Source organism: Athalia rosae, chromosome 7 (assembly GCF_917208135.1).
Source record: "Athalia rosae chromosome 7, iyAthRosa1.1, whole genome shotgun sequence".
Taxonomy (NCBI): Eukaryota; Metazoa; Arthropoda; class Insecta; order Hymenoptera; family Athaliidae; genus Athalia; species Athalia rosae.
The window spans coordinates 10,370,683-10,392,399 of NC_064032.1; the positions used below are offsets into that span (position 1 = coordinate 10,370,683).

At 45.0% G+C, this 21,717-nt stretch overlaps 1 protein-coding gene across 5 annotated transcripts in view; it reads left to right on the forward strand.

Moving 5' to 3' along the window:
• LOC105691115 (semaphorin-1A-like) overlaps positions 1–21,717 on the forward strand; it is an 83,558-nt gene that overhangs the window by 37,570 nt on the left and 24,271 nt on the right. For all 5 annotated transcript variants that reach the window (XM_048659045.1, XM_012409396.4, XM_012409397.4 and 2 more), the window contains 2 exons: positions 16,550–16,646; positions 16,934–16,985. In XM_048659045.1, the coding sequence (XP_048515002.1) occupies positions 16,550–16,646; positions 16,934–16,985 (149 nt within the window). The remainder of the gene's footprint in view (positions 1–16,549; positions 16,647–16,933; positions 16,986–21,717) is intronic.

The window sequence follows — 21,717 nt, forward strand, 5'->3', positions numbered from 1 at the left end:
AGAGGACGTCTGAACAGGCTGCCGGATAACTAGACGAGAGCTGCGGCTGACGTCCTACTACGTCAATGAAAACGACGGAGGAGGTACGCACGACTAAAAGAGAGACAATCTGCTAATCTGCTGTCAAATAGGTTAATGCCTACTTGACGGTATATAAAAGCAATTGGATGGATCTCGCGGTAAACGGGGACCCTGATAAACGAGGATGGTTTTATACCAACGATTCTCGATTGTTTTATTGTTACACCGTTAACTCGTCTCGAGATTTATCAATCACTAGTTCCGCTCTCCGATTATACGTGCGCACCGTACACATCTCTATCTCTGTTTTTTCTCCTTTCCACGTCACTGTCCTCATCATCGTCGTCGTCGTCGTCGTCGTCGACGTCATTCTCACCAGTGTTCAATGGACTCTACCACTTCAAACGAACGTTGCATTAGGCAAATAAAATGAAACAAAATTCAAGATTCGACGCGGACTTTCATCCCCTCGTTCGCCAGATCTTCGTCCGACTGACAAACTCAATTATTTCATCCCAACTTCTACCATCTGCCGCCGAATTCACGCCGGACTGCGAAAGGGTCCGGCAAAAGCGATAGGCCATCCCGCACGCCGTATGCATATTTTTGTTGCCGGTTGTGCACAACGTCTAGATGGATTTATCGGGGTTGGAGTATTCAGAAATGGAAATCGGAGGGTAGCTACCGGTTTTCATATATATATATATATATATATACACGGACAGACTTTGGTTTTGTATGACTTTCGGATTTTCTGAATCACTTTCGCGGTACGCTACAAAGTCGTAAAAATGGTAAACCATCGATGACTCACCGTTCTCAAGAAAAATAAGTTGGACGAGGTTTAATTCGGCGGCGGTTCGGTTCGACGGTGATCTCCTCCTACGGTGAGATAAACCGGTGAAACGGAGCGATAGGGTGAAACCCTGTCGGAGGTGGATTTCGCTGCTGGGATATCGCCGCGGACCTTTGTCGTCGGATGCGCGACATCCCAAGTATTATGTACGTGGAATTTATCTGGGGGGGGGGGGGGGGGGAGGGGGGGATCGAGATGACTCTCGGGCGACGGCCGGCAAACAGGAAGTGGAGGAAATCGAGTAGACGGTGAAAATCCGAATCGGATTTTGGATCATCCCTCGAGGGGTACTCGGGCTCGCAGCTGTCAACCGGCGCGCCTCGGACGACGACACCCCGCTGATCCACCTACTCTTCAAATACCAGCGGAGAAATCGAGGTTGTCGGTGTTCAGCCGAAAAATGGAGAAACGGAAGTCGGGGGGGATGCGTTGTCGTTTCGAGGTACATCGATTGATTGCTCGCCAAAATCCACCGACGCCGCGTCCAAAAGACCGCAAACACTCTCCGGACACGGCGAGATATCTTGGGGGCCGCGTATCCGCGGAATACCGTAGTCCCGACTTTATAACGCGGTTGACGAGGGCCGGTTAACTCGTTAAAATAACACGGTGAGTCGAGCTAAATCAAATCGGCACGCTCGGCGGTGCGGTATGGCAAGTGGGAGGGCGGGGGGTGGCGGGAGGGAAGCAAGAGGGACCCTGACGGAGAGGTCTTTGTCAGGTCCGAGGATAAGGGTGAAGGGTGAGGGGAGGTGGAGGGGGCAGGGCGAGGAAGAGGGACGGAGGACGAGGGTCCGCACGCAATCTCGCGTGCCACGAATACTCCCACACCTTTGCCGAGGCTCGGTGTTGCGTTGTCCGGGGTACGAGGGAGGAGGGAGGAGGGAGGCGTAGGAGAACGAGGGAAGGACGACGAGGAGGAGGAGAGCGGTGCGTCGTCCTTGTGCGGTTGTGTGTTTGTAATACAGTAATAACGCACAGTTGGACGTTATCGCTGTCGGCTACACGGCTATATTTATTAGCCAGGACGACTGTGTACCTACACGTATACGTATACGTACGTACAGCTGTACGCAAGTGTTCCGCCAGGTACCACAAACACCGTTTCTCATGGAACACCTATTTGCTCGTCATACCGGCGCGCTAAAATAAACCAACGGATCAATCTACCTACCGCCCCCGTACGACTCGAGATCCGAGATTAAGAACTCCTGAGGATCGAGGATTGGATTTTCGGACGGATTCTCGGCTAAACCGAAATCCCCCCAAAGTTCACCGATCGTAACGGCCGTCGTATAGCAGAACGCCGCGAGGATCGTCGATCGACGATCGGTCGTTCCATTTTTTTTTTTTTTTGTCGGTAAATAATTTCTTGAGGAAAGAGTCGATGCACCTCCGATACGTTTCGGTCGGAGCGAAAGCGCGCAGTGATCAACGTTCTTGCTCTTTTTTTCCATACAGCCGCCGTTCGACTTGCAATTTTTCTGCACATTTACGCGTGTGAAACGATTTTTTGTGGAGCCGGTTGCTCCGGCTAATGAAATCACGACACCGTTTATACGGTGTCGTGAGACGGTCGTTCGCTATTGTACACGTCGAGTTTTAACCAATCCTAGGAAGTAGGAATAGCCATTTGGCGATCCCCACCGGGTGCTTCGCGATTCTCGTTACATTCCGACATCCACGTACAACCGACTCGTCGGGGGGGACGATGTTTCGGGCGCGGGTATCCGAAAGAGGAGAAAAATTTCCGAATGGCGCAAAAGGAAAACCGAGGAAACGCCGGAGATACACAAGTATATATATATATATATATATATGTATATGTATATGTATACGATGCGCTCACTCTGGTTCGTACGGTTCGTCCCCACGTAGTAGCCGCGCCATAAAACTCGTAGGAGATTTGAGTGGACGAGAGAATCCCCCGGTATAGCCGCACTCGCGTCAGACTGAAGCGAAGAAGGAATCACGCCACGATAACAAGGACATCATTTTTTACGATCTGGTACAAGGGGGGGGGGGGGGGGGGGGGGGGGTCGTAACGCACACGGCAATTGGTAATTGAAGAACGTTGTTTGCGCTACGAAATGAAGGGTAACAATTCGACGACGTCGAAACGGCGCTAACGACGAATATCATTCGAGAGAATATTTCACAAGAATCTCCCGTCTCCTCGAGACCTTTCCATAATTAGACAATGAGTTCGAGCGCGTTTCGCAGCACGAGAAAAAAACAAAAAAAAAGCCGACTAGTCCGCGACCCCGATCGCGCGTCACACCGCGCCAAGGATCCTCAGGAATGACCGGGTGACCCTGCGACGCTTTTGTTTTTTCTCGTTTCGTCCTCTCGATGGGCGACCCTCTCGAGCGTCCGAGAGTGACGAGAGAAAGAGAGAGAGAGAGAGAGAGAGAGAGAGAGAGAGGTTGGCGGGTCGTGGCGTCGATACACTCTCGGAGGGTCAGAAACTCCGGGAATAACTCGGAGCTGCCCCCCACACCGGTGCCCTCTTCTTCTTCCGTATATGAGATTTCGAGCTTTTTCCGTTCGCCGACGCCTACGACTCTCGGACTCCGGTGTGTACGTACGTACGTACGTACGAGCGACAAAGCGAAAGGCTTTCGAGTCGGTCCCGACTAATTCGCGTCCGCACAGCGGCGAGCCTGAGACGCTCGGACAAACACTCGCGTGGTCAGGGTAGCTTGTCGGGCTTTCGGGATTTCTCGCTTCCCGCAGTTCCTATCTCCCTACGTAGTTTTCCGGCCAACGGTACGGTGCGGGCGGGCCCACCCTCTCCTCTCCTCTCCTCTCCTCCTCTCTTCTCTTTTCGCTCTTCGCGTAATAACGGCGGCGGACCTCAATTACAACGGACCTCAACCCGTCCGGCTCCTACTCGAGCATCTCGACGAACGTTTCGCCGACAAAGTTGTCCGTCAGGAATACCCGGAGGCGAGGCTTTCCGCTCATCTTTATCCTTCCCTCCTCCTCCGTCCTCCTCCGTCCTCCTCGTCTACCGACAAGGAATTCTCCCGTTATCCTCCTCGTCCTCGTCGCTCGTTCTACACAGAATTCTCGGTATGTGGAAGCTCGCGACTGTTGGCACGTGCATTTCCAGAGTGCGAGTATCACGTTTCGGGAGAACCGATATCTCCGAGGATGAATTCATCGTGATCCCGTATCCATGCAGGAATACAACGGGGCATACGGTACGGGGATTCCGATCAGAGCCGATATATCGTCCTCGACTGTTCATATTTATCTACATACACATATTCATTTCTTCTGTCCCTCGAACGGGGTGAGTCGGGGTGATCTCGAGACGTCGCGACGAGAGGGCTGGACGGAACGTCGAATGTTTCCTTTATTTTTTTTCTTTTCTTCTTTTTCTATCTTTAGTCAGGAACGCGGGAAAATGTTGAACACGCGCGGTTATCGGTGGCAAATATCGTCAAGTCCTTCTCCGGGGAGGTGCGAGGTGTACCACGTTCTATGTTCCGCGCCGCGTTGTTATCGTCGACGATGGAAAACACGCTCGGTATACACCGACGCGCTTTTCACAGGGGCTGGATGATGCGCAGTGTACGTACGAAAGGGTGCCCTATTATACTCGCGTTTGAATCGAAAACGCGATAAACAAAGGAACGACGGCTACTACAACGAACGTATGCAAACAAAAACGATACAAGCGCTATATTTGCCCATTTTCATAGTTCGATAAGTGTTCAAAGGCATTCAGAGGGAATAGGTACGTACCACCGAACAACTTCCGGGTTCCGCATCGAATAACGAGCGTAAAATTATTCATTTTATCAGACGCAGGTAACTTTTGTATACGAAGTAACAACGATCGTCGGAATTCAAAATCACTTTGTAGAACGAAGAATCGCCCTTCCCCCCCCCCCCCCCCCCCCCTCACCGCCCTCCCCCGTAGAAACTGCGAAATAATTCACATGCTCAACTCTGACTTCTGGCCACGTAGGAGGAACATTGTTCATCGTTTTAACGGCGAACGTTATGAAAACCCCGGATAAGAAACCATCTTCTCTTTCCTCTGCTTTCTTCTTGTTGCTTGTTTTTCTCTTTGTTTCCTCGCTGTCCAGGGAAAATCGTGGAAAATGCGAGCGTGGACTTTCTTCCACTCTTTTTCCCTAATCTCCTCGCTTTCTTAATCTTCACGTCGGAATTCTTTTATTCCCGATTCGCAAAAGTGTCTCTTCTCGCGAACGTCGACGTCTTCTAATCAGTCCAGGGGGCATTCATTTTCTCACTGCCGAGCGCGCGTATCAAGTTAAAGCGGTGTTTTCCGCCCCCCCCCGCCCCTCATTTGTTTTCTTCTTCTTCTTTTCCTTTTCCTTTTTCTTTTTCTCGTGTCTCGCGATCCTCCTGTCTCTGCCTCGACGTTTGACGGACCGGCTCAGCCGGCTGGGCTGCGTAGCCGCCTAGTCGAGGGTGAAAACGGCACCGGTACCGGTCGGTACCTCCCTCGATGACGGGGCGTCGTCCTCGTCCTCCTCGTCCTCCTCGTCGCCCTCGCGTGACCCGATGATTCACGCCGGCAACTAGCGCCAGCTGTCCCTCCGCCACCCGAACGGGAGGGACCGCCAGTCGATAGACGCCCGACATCATCGCACGTGGAATATACGTATATATTCCCTGGATAAGGTATTATACGGACGTGCATGCACCCTTTCGGCGCCTCGACTCCCCTCCCCTCCCCTCCCCTACGCCCCGCTCGCTACGTCTATTTTCCTCCTCCTCCTCCTCCTCCTCATCTCCCCTGCCATCGCCGCTTGATAATTCATGCGCCCTATCCGCCGTGGGCCGACAGTAGCATTGCTCAGGGGGTTGCTTCCGGAAGAGGACAGTGAGCGATGGGGGATCGTAGGAAACGTGATCATCCAACGGCGCGGCGGCCCGACGGGCTCTATCTCGCCATCCTCCGCTTTTGGCTTCGGATGCGCTCAATCGAACTTCAGACCTCCTCCACGTTGAACCGATACGCGAGCACAATGTGCAGCGGAAAAGGAATGCGGTGTAGAAAAGAGCTAGATAACTCACTCCTGGGTTTTACTTTATTTTTTATTTTTTTTTTTTCAACTTTTTTCACCGTTCGCCTTTTTCCTCCGTTGTCGGTTGGCAGAGGCGAACGGATGAATCGGACGTGTGTGCACCCGCGCGACACAATTGATATTTTCAAGTTAACGAAAAATTTTTACCCTCCACTTTAGAAACGACCGCGCGGAGCGGTTTATTTATCCCCAAAGATCTACCGACGACTAAAATCTATACTTGAAAAAAAAAAAAAACACCACCACCACTCCCTCTCGCACATCGAGTCTCGTTTCCAATCTGATTGCGAGAGTGGCCTGCGAAAAACGGTGACGTCGGCGGACCAGATATTTTCTATATCCAATCTCCTGGGTTCTTCTCTTCGACTAGCTTCCGCAGCGACCAGGCAGCACACGTACCCTTTTACAAACTACACACACACACACACACAGACACCAACGTACACGATTTGTCGCTCAAGTCCACCACATGCACACGCGATACGTGTCACCCTCGCTCGCGTATACGGGGTGGTAACTTTCGACGACCGAAACGCCGCAAAAAGGAAGAATCCCGAACAACGAAAATTCTCCGACCATTTTTTTCCGGGGGTCACGATTCTTATCGGATCCGATCACCGGCTCTCCTGGATTTTTTATCGTTGCCCCGGAATTTCCGCGAAAGTTTCAACGTTTTCTACGTCGTTAATTAAAAATTGAACACCCCGTGGAGTGGTTTGTCAGGATAAATGGGGGGGGTGCGCTGTTCTGTTAACGGTGGTGGTGCTGCTGCTGCTGCTGCTGCTTCTGCTGCCGCTGGCTCACAATGGTTGGCGGACAAAAGGGGGCCAACAAAGAGGGTCTCTGCACCCGAGATAAGAAAATGCAAAGACGCGCGGAAGTTTAAAGGCATCTTATACAGAGCCGTTTGGCCGTTTGGTTCAGCTATGCCGAGAGGGACGAAGAGAGACGGAAAAGGGTGTAGCAGCAGCGAGCCGAGGCAGTTTTCCGGATCCGGGTCCGGCGGTCCTGTGGGCCGAAGGTACGGGGCGGGTGGGGTCGGGCACCGCCGCCTAACCGCGTAACCCATTTATAGTTACGCGATAAGGAGGGCGAAGCCTCAGGCCGAACGACGATAGGACAGCTGTAGATGGTCGAAATAGATATTACACCTCGTATACCGATGCGCTCGACGATGTGCCGAGCTAAACAACAAAATTTCAATACGGATTCAATGATTCCGGATGAACACCTCCGAATCCGACGTTCGTTACTCTCGATTCGGACGACAATGGGAAAATGGCGGGGTCCTCGGGAACCCCGGAGGCAGACGTTCAATTATCGTCATGAATCGGGCGGATGTTTTTCGTGGCCATTCGATTAGCCGTTCACCTTTTTTCGTTCTTTCGCAATTGTCTTCGTTATTTGGAAGGAAAAGTGATACGAAACGCTCGTCGCCGTTGGGTAACGGGTCTTCTTCATGTTTCCGTCTTATTTTCTTCCTTCTATTAAAAATGATCTTTTGTCTTCTTTCTCAGCTTCCTGTACGTCACCCTTCTTCGTCACTTCAAATTTCACGCCTCTTGTACTTTCGTACACCTTCTACTCGTTAGTGTTTTTTTTTTTTTTTTTTATTATTATTATACATTCCGCGCTCTTAAAACTCGAAAAATGCGGCCCGCCACTTCCGACGATCCTGAAAGAAATTTCGTTCCTCTATTTTTCGCTTCTCAAATTCACGAGGATAACGGCCCTTGCAAAATTTTTACATGAATACAAAATGAATGAGAAAATTAACGATCGCCAGGTTTTTTTTTTTTTTTTTGAATCTGCGCTTTTCTCGAGGGAAACTTTTTCACCATCGAATTATCGATGTATTTAATTATATTCGAATTATTTTTTCCACCTCGGTTCCAATTCAAATTAAACTCAATAAATCGTCTATTCCTGGCAGAAGTGTAATTTGGAACCGACAAATTGCGGTCATATTTTTACATATAACGTTATTCGGTGCGATTTGATTCGATTTTTTTTGTTTATTCTCGTTCCTTCCTTTTTTCTGATTTTTCCTTCTCGTTTCATTTTAACAGGCATCATAGAAATAACGTCGAGGAATCAGGCGACGCTTGGCGACCTCGCCCTGAGTTTTGAATTTCAATTCATCCCTCTCGACGCGTCAAAGGGAGTGAAAAATAATACGATGGCAAGAAAAAAAAAATAAAAAAAAACAAAAAACAAAAAACAAAAAACAAAACAAGAAACAAAGAGAAAGAATTGAAAAATTCTCTGTGTCGTTTGAAAAATTTTTTTTTTTTCCACCCGTGTGTGCGGGTACGTGGATACATATATGTATTCATATGGTTATGCGTGTGCACGTGTACATGTAACGAAAATATTCGGGAAAATAGCAAAGGTAGATTCGTACGCAGATGTGTACAGTGTTCGGTGGAATATTTCAAAAATACGTAACGCTCGAATCGGTGGTGAGGGTTGAAAAAATACCGAATACACGCGGGTGTACGTGCGAGTGTGCGAGCGACATGTAATTCTTCCGAGAAAATTCACGGCGGAGAGTAAAGAAAGGAAAACGAATGCGGAGGATCGGGAGGCGGAACATAAATTTTTTCTCTTATTCTTTATTTTATAGCGTTGTTTTATTTTTTCGGGGTTGGGACCCGGGGTTCGGAGGAGAGCAGCGACTCGATATCGTTCTCTCGATATCAAAGTTCGCGCGGTCGGGTGAAAAGGTAAAAGAAATCAACTCGGAGAACGTGAAAAAATATGTCGGACGGTGTTTTTGTTTATTTCTAGTTTCGTTCGCCGTGCGACGTCCGCGCGAACGTTTCAGAGATCCTGCGAACTTCACACTTTGTATGAATCGTAAAACTCGGCGAGAAGATGTCGACGAAAAAAAATTATCCCCCGTACAGCCCCTCGAATTCCGGGGTGACGTGACTTTTTTCTTGATATTTTTAACCGAATGTTATAACTATATAAGTACAGTAGTCATACAATATGCATGGTAACTCAGCGAAATCGCGAAATGCGTACGTAGGTATTGAGCTGAGTGCTTTTAGTGATCAAATCGAACTTCCCAATCATCGTTAATTGACGTTGAAAGCAAAAAAGAAAACAAAAAAAAAAAAAAGAAACAACGGGGAAACGGAAAATATACTTCAGCGATGCAGTGCATGTTGAGTGCAACCGCGTCCGCTTTGGGATATTATGAAATTTACTTCATTTCATTCGTTTATTTTATTTCCCCCTGCGTTTCCAGTTGCACTTGCTTCGGTTATCCGAAGTGTAACCACCCTCTGCGGCTGTCGTTTTCTCAAGGGATCTTTCCAACGATTTTAGGGTCAGCTTGGTTCAAGTCTTCCGGTGCAAAGTTCCAATTTGTATATCATTCTACCCTCGACGTTTTTTTTTTTCGCCCCGCGACCTTCTTTCTTTCTTTGTTTTTCGAAATTTCGTTCCTAATTTTTTCCATTTTTTTTTTTTATTTTTACTTATTTTTGTTTTCGTCGTCGTTCGCCGCGAAACGCGAGCAGCCCTATCCACCCTTCGGCATGAAAACGCGTGTGCACCCCTCGGGAAAATCAGCCGGCCATAAAATCCGTTCCTTCCCTCAGCGTCTCCCTTCCTCCTCTCCACGACCACCTCAATGCGCCAAATTTGCTGCTGCCGCTGCTCCCTCTGTTTCTGCCGTGCGATCATCATCCGGCCAGTTGCAATTAACGAACTAAACGACCAGATTTCTCCACGGAGCTTTTCTGATTCTCATTCCGATTATCGCGAACGCTTTTCTCACCCTTCTTTTTTTATTTTTTCTTTTTTCTGTTCGTTCAACCTGATTTTTTCCCACTGATTATACTCCGGCTCGTCCCTTTCATTCATCGACGCGACACGAACGAGCATAAATTTTCACACGGTGAGAAAACAGAGATTAGACAGAAAAAAAGTAATCAATTAAATTCGCCCCCTCGTTCGTTCCAGATTCCCAATTTGTTTTTTCCCATCTTCGTTACAATGTGTGTTTTTTTTTTCTTTCGATGATCCGTCCGTCGTGTGTGATATTCTGTGTGTTTTTTTTTCCCCTTCTTTTTTTCACTCTATTTTCACCCGTTCGGCAAGTTTAGTAAATCAAACTTTTCGAAACTACAAGTTTTTACGTACGTGTTCGAAATTCCAAACTCCGTTTTCGTATTCGCACACAGTTGGTGTGCGTGTATCAGGTGTACGGACACGGTTTTGGTCCGCGCAAGTATTAAAACGTGAAAGTAATTTGTTTCAACTTTTTCGTTTATCTGGAATATATGTATATACATATATATACGGTGTGCGGTATATTTTTGTTTCTTTATTTCTGGATCATGAGTTAGTTTTCCTCGTCTAGCCTCGTATGCTCGGTGTATGCACGCGTACGTCCGCGTACACGTTATAACGTTCGTTCCTCCGTTTAAAACAGCAAATAACAAATCGCGAGCACGATACGTTGATAGCGAAATACCAACGCAAATTATATACCCACGACACACACGTGTATATATATTTATTTATGTACATATCCCGCGTATATTTAAATACATAGGAACAGAAATACGTAGCAACTTGCTATATTATAGCTATTTACTGCCGGATCATGGTTTAGTTTAAGTTTACCTTACTATAAAAACGCGAACAAGTTTCGTTCGCGTGACTCGAGATGTATCAAAGTAGGTTGTGTGTATACGGACGCGTGTACGGCGCCGCCAAAGGAAACTGTTTCTGAATCCTAGTTTTTCCATTATTATTCTATACATTTAATTATTTTCTCCTTACCGCCACAAATCCCGACGTGTCTCCCCCTTTCATGGTTTCCTTCCTTTCTTTCTTTCTTTCTTTCTTTTTGTTCTAAATTTATTTTTCAAAATTTTTATTTTCATTCAATTTCGCGCGCAAGTTGCGCAAAGACGCGTGGTTATTCATTCGCCGTGTACATGAGTTACACGAATAAAAGGGGGGGTTGCGAACGTTCCGGATTCTTCCAACTTTCCGATTTTCTTGTCCCCTCTTATTCAATTACTCCTTTCTTTCTTTATGCCGGTATAATTCTTCGGTGAATCTACCGCGTTTTCGGCAGCATGTCGCGCATCGCACCGAGGTAGGGTGGTTCCGTGCGGTACACCCGTTTGGATCGATTGTGGATCGCTCCGCGGCCAAGCTCGCTTGGACAACTTTTCGTGGGCCGGCCGAGCTGCGCGAAAAAGTTGTCCGAACGCGCGTCTGGCCGCTAAGCGATCCACAATCGATTTAACCGGGTGTACGTAGGTACCGTGTACGACTAAATTGTACAGTGTTTAGCTTGAAGAAAGATTAATTTCTTTTTCTAACTTCTCTACTTAAATTTTTCGCTTTCTTTGGACGGTCGAGCGTGGTATATATCAACTTGTACGAGAGATGTATAGTGCGCGTTACTCGAAGCGATTAACACCAAAAACTTGTTTACGAGCTTTTGCTGCTTTTGCTTTCCTGCAGCTATACAGCCGCGCTGCTGCCGCTGGTTTCTTCGAAAGTAGAAAGAAATATATAGTCGTATGTATATATATGTATACCGGCGTACACTTGACTCGCGAGATACATAAACCACTTTTTTCTTTTTTTTTTTTTTTTCTCTCTCTCTCTCTCTCAAATATATACACCTCATTTCAGAGCGAAACTTTTCAACTTTTCTCGCAAGAAAACGGCCGCTGCTCGCCCCGTTTACAGTTCGAATAGGTCGACAACCAATTTGAAAAAGAAAAAAAAGAAACAAATAAAACCAAGGTAGAGATTTGTCACGAGATCACAAATTGACTCGAATTTTTCTTATTCTTATTTTCACGGTCGTTGGTTGTTGGTTCCTTACACTTGATTCGTAAACGGCTTTTCTTATCGCCCTGTGTTTCAGTTTCAAATGAGTCGAACGTCGGGCAGCCCTTGCGATTCGTTTTCTCACACGCGATCTTCGAAATGTACACAAAATCCGAGGATATTTCGGGTTTGCTAAAAATGGTGTATACGGTATACGGGGATGACTCGAGCGAGTTCGGTACACGAGGGACACGAGGACGACGTAGCAGATTTTTTCACTTGTTCAGTCGCTACACGCGTTTTCGGACGGGGGGATGGCGAGATGAAGATCTGGACGGTTGCGACCCTTGGGGATGATTCGGGGCGGTTTAATAAGCAGCTAGCCGACTAACCCCGGCATACCTTACACCGTTTAATTTCCCGGTCACGCCGGTGATTCTCTCTCCTTCTCTCTCTCTCTCTCTCTCTCTCTCTCTCTCTCTCTCTTCTTCATCCTTGCGGAAGTTAGCGTTTTCCCCCTAGTTTCAACTCCGTCCGCGGATCATTGTCCTAATTTCTCATATCTGGCCTGCGACGCGTTAACGCTATTCGAACGGTAACGATATCCGAATAAATGTCGACACCCTGTACGTGGAAACGTAATATACAGCTTTTTTTATTCAGCCATTCAAACTCGCCGTCTTAGGCCCCGAGCGGTTCAGCGGGTATAATGAGTAGGCCGGTTGCCGGTCGAATCGATTCACCGCACGTTTCGCGAAACTGATCAACCGGACCCGCGAATTGAGCATCGGCGATTGCCTATGCGGTGGCTGCGGCTACGGCTGCTACGGCATCCGGACTTTCCGATGACCTACGCAAAAAGCATCGTAACAGGGAGCTAATCAAGCGAACTCTCTCTTCCCGACCACGTTGAACGAGAGAAAAAAAAAAACAAAGTCAAACAAAAATGGCATCTGGTTGTAAACTGAACTGGCCGCAGCGACTCGGTGATACGCAGGCGGAATGAAAAGTTTCCACAGTTGCCGAGATAATGTATCCCATTGTTTTTTCGAAATATTTGGAGTTGGACCGGAGCGTGTGGGCGAAGTAATGGAAAATAGGTACGTTTCTCAGATTTCCATCGTCGGTCTGCGGATGGACACGCTACCAGACCTCGCGGGTACAAAAATATCCACGCGGGGGTAAAATTTATGGCTAACCGACGATGTGCGGCGCGGTGGCTTTCTTGGATCCGGACCACGATATCACCGTCGAATTTTTTTTTAGTCCCGCGCGCGTTATTTTCCGATGTGCGAAAATTTTATCCAATTAACGAAGAGTCGTCTGCCACGACTTGCGCTCGCCTCTTTCTTCTCGTCGATGAATATTCGTCGACTGTACGGTACAAGTTCGTTGGTGTATGAAAAAAAATTAAAAAATTTTCATCCATACTTCAGCAGACCCGTGTACGTACGATACGTACATCGAGAATAGATAGGGTATCTGTTCTCAATTGTATACAGATACGTGTACCTAGAGCGTAGGCGTTGGACGAGTTATCTGGTAGTTCGCGAGGGTGAGCATCAATCGCGAAGATTTCGCGCAAGCGATGTTTACCGAACTGTCGAGGATTCGTGCGTCACGATACTGAAACCAAATCCTCCCCTATTATTATACGTACGTACGTACGTACTCCGTTCTTGGTACTGGCTTGAACGAGCCTCACGCGACGAAGTAGCACCAGAGAATAGATTTTTTTTTCCCTCCTTTGTTTTCTCTCATTCCCCGCATATCCCCGGTTAATCTGAACTCTTTAATAATCCCGCGGTTTAATTGGGCTCCGTTTGTGAATTCTTTAACAGTTTTCGTTTCGTCGTACAACGGGTTGGAGAAAAGGAGGATAATTTTTTTCTCCATTCGATACAAAGGGAATGTTGACGATTCTTCGGATATACTTGGAGTAAATTTTTTATTCATTCGATCTCGTTGAGTGTCGCGGATTTACTTTTTATCTCCATCTATCGATTCTGATTTTCTTGGAAAAATTCAAGTGTACCGTTCAGGTGTACGTATACCTGTGTACTGAAATGATCGAGGGCGAACGAAATACCCGCTTTTACGTTAAACGCGTGTTCGTTGATCTGTGAAAGAAAAAAAATTTTCTTACAATCCAAAGGAATTTTTATTTCTCCCACATTCTTGACTAAAAAGGTTTATACTTCACGTATCCACTATCCATATTATATGTATAACCCCGTGAAAAGAATGAAAAAGAATGAAGGCAAAAAAAAAAAAAATAATAATAAAAAATAAAATAAAGGAAGAAGAATCTTCTCGGATATATTTTCTTCCGATATCGTATATATAGGTATGTGTGTACGTATATAGAGTCACATAAAATATGACGACGTGCTTCCCGCGATAAGATTTTCGGAGTGACTCGAGGGCTCCGCTGCTGCTGCTGCTGCTCTTTTCTCGTCCTTTCTTTTTTCATTTCGTTCGCCATTTTATTTCTACTTTTTCTTCGCCCTCTATATTCGAAACGTGCGAATAATACACGGTGTATCCCACACGCATTTTTCCGCGTATTCTTGAAATAGTGTATTATTTATTTTCTCGGCCAAAAGAGACGTATCATTACGCGAAACGGAACGTATCTGCGGTGAGGAGGAAAAAGATGAGTTTCCAGTAATAAAAAGAAGAAGAGGAAAAAAGAAAAAAAACGAATTTTCTCTCGTCCCGAAAATCGAGGGTAGCGCGTAATTCGTATGCACGAACGTTCGGAAGAGAGGAGTCTATCGAAAAAACGCTGCCTCTAATTTTTGACTTCTAATTTTTTTACGTTTCTCTTCCCTCTCTTATCCAAAATATTTTTTTTTAACGTACGATCCGCACACACGTTTCGAACGAAGCGGACCTTTCGTTCACGAGCACAACTACTGGAATTCGGGGTACACCCCTTGTGCACTCATACATACGGGTATGCAGAAATACAAATCGAATTTTTTCGCGGAACGTGTTCGCGCCGTATACACGTAGGTATAATGAATGTAAAATTTTAGTACGTGCCCATTCGACGTTTACTCCGTATAGATAGAGCCTTCGCACAACCCGGCGAAGGGTCGAGGAAAAGGTCGAGAGAGATCGCGCGGGGACGTTCCGCGTCTACCGCGGGAGACATTCCGGTTACCTATACCGTCTGAATCGAAGCTTCCGTACCCTACGTAATACCTACGCTTCCGTATGTATTACATGTACACGTATATATACAATACACGTATCGGTGCACCACCTGTACGTACGAGATGAGATACACGTAGGTACGTTCGTCTTTTATTTATTTTTTTTTGCCACGGCTCCTCTACCGAACCCTCCGAAGAAGCGGATCGGATTATCGAGGGCCCCGCAGCAGCCGGGAGAACCGGATCACGCTGTATCATTTTCGCGAAACGTGAGAAATGAGCGGAGGCTATGAGCCCGGCGGAAACGAGCGGCTCGAAACGAGAATGCAAAAATTTGGAAATCGACGGACTCCTTCAGCTCTTTCGAATCGCGTGGGGCGACGAAAAATTTTTTTTTTCTTCAATACCGTCCGTGAAATATTATCAGAAAATATACGTGGGGTACGTATACGTGAAAAAAAAAACAAACAAAAAAATAAATAAATAAATAAATATGCACCTCCGGTCGAAGGGAAAAGGGTGTTTTAATGGGGAACGAGCCGAAACGTATAATTTTCTACGTACGTACGTACGTATAACCTACTACTATACCCGTAACGCGTATAGTTGGACAGCTAACTTCCCAGCACACTAATTCCCATCACTTTGTGTAAACTGTTGTTGGGATATGTTGCGGTACAGTTTGAAACGAGGGTTAGACGTCCAGCAAGGGTTCCGTAAACTCCTCCACCTCCACCTCCTCCTCCTCATCCTCCTACTCTTCTCGCAGCCGACCGGCGAGACAATCGGGGTGGTGTTTTGACCCCACGGCAAAGTAGCTGTACGCGAAATTTTGGCAGCGTCGCGCCTCGGCCCAGACAACGCTAATTGTTTGACCGAGAGAATATCCCGGGTCCCACGCGAGACGGAGAGAGTTCGGATTTGCGCGAGCTGTGTATGAAAAGAAAAAAAAAGAAAATAAAGAGAGAAAAGAAAAAGTGAAGAAATTTCTGCATTTTCTTCTCCTTTTTTTTTTTATTTTTTGTCGTCTCCCATTTCATCTCCATCGAATCGAGGGGTCGTAAATAAATGCTACATTAATTCCGATAATGGGAGGTAAGAAAGGAAGGAAGGAAGGAAGGAAGGAAGGAAGGAAGGAAGGTGGTAGCGGATATGGATCGCGGGAGAATCGAGGAGCCCGGCGGGTAAGAGAGACGGGGGGATTGCGACAGATTAATTCCGCGAAAAGCCGAGAACGCTAATTGGTTGTCTTCGGGATCCCAAAAAGGAGGGAAGTGTGACAACCCACAATCCCGTTGGATTAGCCAAGATTCGGTGTCGCCCGCCGTCTGCAGACAAGTCATATATATTTCGCAGCCCTTATCCTACTCAATTTCTATCCCTTCCTAATTTTCCTCTCTTTTTCTCTTCCCCACTCTGATTCTAGCTTCTCGCGTATTCGATCCTCGTTCACATTTTTAAGGATTTATGAGGGATGAATCCCTTCCATGTGTATATGTATATAGTGATAGACAAGACGAAAATAATTTGGGAAATCTGAAATTTCCGTGACACCTTCGTCATCGAAAAACTTGTTTGAATTACTTGTGACAAAAATTCTGAGTTTTTCGATTTTTCCTTTTTTGTTTAAGGCGACGTCGTGGGTCAAAGATTCCTGGGCAATGAGAGTCACGTCGAGCATTTCAAATTACTCGAACGGACAAGGACATCCGTCCTCATAGGAGCGAGGTAATTAAAATTTCTTATCATATTTGCCATAATTCCATTGCATCGATTTTGTCGACCTTTTCTTTTTTTGCTTTCTTACATTCTTTCATTTTACCAGCCAGTCTATTTTTCTACAAGTATTCTTTCCATTGGCGGATTTTGATATCCGAAAATATCACGCAATTCTTGTGTATTTGCATTGTAAATGTCAGAATCTCGTTATTTCTCTTTTACCGTTTATATCCTAACATAATCTCGATCTTGTTTTCTAATTTTTTTCATTTTTTTATTTCTCCTTTTTGTTTCAGAAATGCAATTTACAATATCAGCCTACACGATCTGACGGAAATAGTGGATCAGGTAAATATAAAAAACAAAAACTGTATAACGACCTAATTAAATGATAACAAATCTTCGGGCTCGCCATCGCCCCGGAATAAGAGAAGACAAAAAAAAAAAAACCACAAAAAACACAAAAAACTACATGCTTCAATGATATCGATTGACGCGAACATGCCTACCGTAAAAACTTTTGCGTATCGCAAGCTTGTCGGACACACACACACGCACACGCACACACTCGAGTAATCGAAATACATTCAGCGCATCATTTCATATACAGGCTTTCAAATCATGTTTTCATTTCTTCGTCAATTAGGTTAATTAAAAAAGAAATGACAAAAACAAGAAGCTCGTGTACTCGAAAAATATAACCCGTGGCTAACCACGTGATCGCGAGGAAGGTGATTATAGTGAAAAAGATGATCCCTCGTACCTTTGATGATGATATGGTTCAGCTGGCAAAAAGCCTCCGGGAATATTGCGAGTTGAGAATCTATACTGCACGTATATATGTGTGTAGAAAGAGAGAGAGAGGGAGAGAGGGAGAGAGAGAGAGAGAGAAAATAAAATGACATTCAGTGTAGGAAAGACTCCGATGGAGTTGAGTTTGGGCTTCTCTCGACGCGGTGCAATCAGCCAAGAACGATTTCAGACGAGATCCTCTGGATATCCGGGGATATCCGCTTTACCGGAGTTACGACGGAATCCGCGAATTTTCTCAATCTGAACCCCCCGTATAAACGCGTAACGTCTTAACGAGGGACTGATCCAGATCAATCTCCAGTACCTCATTCCACGTTTAATTATTTCGTACAAATTTTTTTTTTTTTTTTCTCTTCTCTATCTTGTTACTATCGGCCGGAGATGATCGGAGATTTGATTTTATTGTACGGATACTCGTATACCGCACGACTTTCGGAAAATTGTCGTATCGGAAAAAAAGATTCGAACTTTTAATTACTTCCATTTTCAATTATAATTGAATATCGTACAACGATCTCGTGCAATCCCTGCCCGATTCTCCTGCCCGAAAACGGAGAGTCAAAAATTGAAGAAAAAATTGAATAATAAAAAAAGTCCACGGAGTGATTGTTTTTTTTTTTTTTTTTTTCAATTTTCATTATTATTAGCCAGATTGCCTGTGACAGGTGGAGGATTAGGAAATCAATGCCATTTTGTGAGCTCGTTTAGAATAATTGAGGAGCCGCGAAAACGTGGGAGGGACACGCGTACAATAAATCTTATGATAACGTTGGCTCGTCTTCTTCTTCCTTTTCTCGCTTACTCTTCATCGTCGCTGTCTTTTTCTAATTCAGATTCATCTCGCTGATTTGGTTGAAAATAAAACGAGGCGTCTATTGTCACAGATATCATTATTATTTAAGGTGAATTAAGCCCCGTCGGAGACTAATTTTATACGACCTTCCCTTCGGGACGGGAGTATGCGAATTGCTAATAAGTCGTGAGATTGAATTTGAGAAAGAAAAATCGCGATGGGAAAAATCAATTTAAAAATAATAATAGCGAGTCTGCGAAATCGTAACGGTGGGCGTTAATTTTATATGACGTTGAATTCGTTGACGAATTAACCCGCGAAAAAAATTCCTGCATTAGCATCGTCGTGAAAGAAGGGGGAGGAGGAGAAGGGGAAAAAAAAAAGGAAAAAAAAAAGAAAAAAAGAAAAAGGAAATACACTTCAGCCGTCGAGGATCGGATTTGGAATTTTCTGAAGTGTAGGAATGGCGAGTGGCTGTAAGTTAGTTGAAAGCTTACTCTCCTGTTGAAATAAGTCGTGGGAAAATCGGGACCTGGTATAACAAAAAACTTTATCCGCAACGTTATTCTCGCTGCATTAGAGGCGATAAACCGCAACTTCTTTTCAGCCTTATTTACTTTCTTCCTGTACTTTTCCTTATTTTCTTTCTTCTTTCTTCTTTCACTTTTCTCTTTCTCTTGCCGTTCCGTACCTTTTTCGCGATCGCGCACTTACGCTCACCCGCAACTTCGGCGGCAGTTAACAACTTTACAATATCGCATTTTCGCGTATATCGAATTTGTAGGTAGGAGGTATGAGGCCGGGGCCAACCTTGGTATTGGTGTGTACGTACGTACCTACGTATGTGCCATTAGGTACGTACCTTATACACCCACACATCCCGGGGTAATTACATTTTCTCAGTACTGTTTGATTAGATTAACCAGTAATTAGAGCCCCTTCCACTTCCTTAAACGTACCGGCAACCGTACCGTGATTCCACTACTTTGCGAGTGCTAATTGTCAGTTTCGTCCCTCGCAGACAAGGCCGCGTGTGCCTCGCTAGGATATTTCAATTTTTCGACAATCTTGTGTAAAGAAAAAATATATATATATAAAGGTATATCAAGTAGTGAGATTGATTATTCAATAGGTATATAGGCGGAATTGAAAGAAAGCCAATTCGTAGGAACGCAAAAGGAGAGAGAAAAAAAAAAAAAAAATAGAAAAATTTATCGGTACAATCGGGAGTGGTGAATCTCATTGTCGGAGGATCGAATAAAAGAATTCCGAATATTGAAATACGGGCGAAACGAATTATGTAATTAGCGAGAATAAATCTGTCGGACGTCCTAACGTTATTGAGGGTCGGAATTTCGTCGATAATAAAAATCACCCATCGATTTATCGCATACCGTCGATAATAATCCTCCGACTATCCAAATACATCCGTACGGAAGTCCGACACTTGAACTCTTCACTTGAAATTGCATACTTATGAGGCCATTAACATGTACGAATTGTATCTATAAGTTACACCGTGTTCCACCCGTATACTCCAGACAACTTGTCGAACGACCGTACACCAACGGGCACAAAATTAACTTGAAACTACATTCAACTAAACCGAACTAAACCAAACCGAAATCAAACTTCTCTACCGTAGGCTACTACCCTAATAACCAAACCAATCGCAGCAAATTAACAAACTTCTACAATGAATAAAAAATCACTCGATTACCGCAACTCCTGTCGACGGTTCACCTGTAGTTTCCGTACCCTGGGCCCGTTATTTTTTTCCCTTTTCTTTTTTTTTTGCCTCTCTTTTCTCATTCGACGATCGTTTGGTTTTCCTCCGGTTATTTTCTCTCTTTTGATTTGTGCGGGGCGGAGGGAGGGGGGAGCGAGTGGAAATCGCGATCTCTCGAAAAAAGCAGAGACGAAACTTGTCATCTAGATTCGAAAAATCATCCCCAACTCGAGATACTCCGCACGTTTCTGAATGTTTTTTTTTTTTTTTTTTTTTTTTTTTTTTTTTTTCTTTCCAAATACGACCACGACCGACCACAGCTATATATATACCCGGTGGGTTTGTTAACGTGAAATTTTTTTTCGTAGCTCGTACGTTCGGAGGGTTGATGATGAAAAAACAAAAAAAAATATGTAAAATAAGAATGGAATCGGGTAAATTTATACATGAATAACCAGAGAGTATCTCGATGTAGGTTTACAATGCGCATGTGGGTACAATGTCCCGCTTGTCTGCGAGTTTATGAATAACGTGAAAAAAAATTTTTTTTTTTTCTTTTTTTTTTTTTTTTTCTCGCCCAATCCGCGGTAACGTGCTCGTTAACTATTCACCCGGAGAATAATTAACGTCAGGGTGGATACGGATTTTATGTGTATTTATATTTATATTACGTATAGATGATGAATTGTGCGTGTCAATATACCGTACGTCACAGAGCTATACGTAAATAATTCGTAGAAAAATATGAGAGAAAAAAGAAAGAGTTGCAGAATAAACCTAGAACGATAATTGAAGTATTTTTCAATCGTTTCGGAGAAAATTTTTACAAAATTTTAGGGGAGTACCCCATTTCGCCCCGCGTTCCCCCGTACGTGGAATTTTATTCTAAAAAATATTCGCTCGGCTACAACGCTGCCGATAGCAGGGAATTTTGACTTTATGACTATATATACTGGTAAATATCTCATACCCCCGCGAAAAGAATGAACGAATAAACGAACGAACGAACGAATGAACGAACGAGAACGATCGCTGCTAGAATTTACGAATTTCGTATGTGGGTTGTACATAAATGTAGGTGTGTGTGTATTATATAGCCGTGTATAATACACACACGAATGTGCATCGCTATACATAATATCGACCGACGACTCTGGCCGTGTCGTCGTGACGCGGGGCACCGGATTAGAGACGGAAAAACTCGTTATCTCCAACGTTTTGCGGCCGCGGTATCAAAAAAGGGCGAACCGAAGCAAACGAAAATACATCCCACGGATCTGCGAGAGTAGCGAAAAAACTGGAAGACGTAGATTATATGAATGTATATATATATACACATGTATACCGTAGGTAGGTCACGCCGAAAAATTATCCGGCAAGAAACGTCGCCGCGTCGCACCCCTCGAACGAACGCTAAGCGGTAAGCAACGAGTTTCCCTCTTTGTTTCTATTTTATTTTAGTTCCGTTACATTTTTCACTTGTCAAAGGTCCGCACAAGTCGTTCGTCTGCAACGCGGCAAATCTTTTTTCGTTTCTACGGCTGAATCACTCTTCTCAATTCTTCGGACAGTCCAAAATTCGTGTAGAGAGGAGAGAAAAGAGGAGAAAAAAAAAAAGAAAAAACAAAATGTGAGAAAGGAAAATATCCGAAGGAATGAGTAATCTTGCAGATCTTGAAGTCGTTGAACTGGATCGGTGCGGGATAAAAAGTGAAAAAAAAAGAAGGAAATCAGAGATATTATGG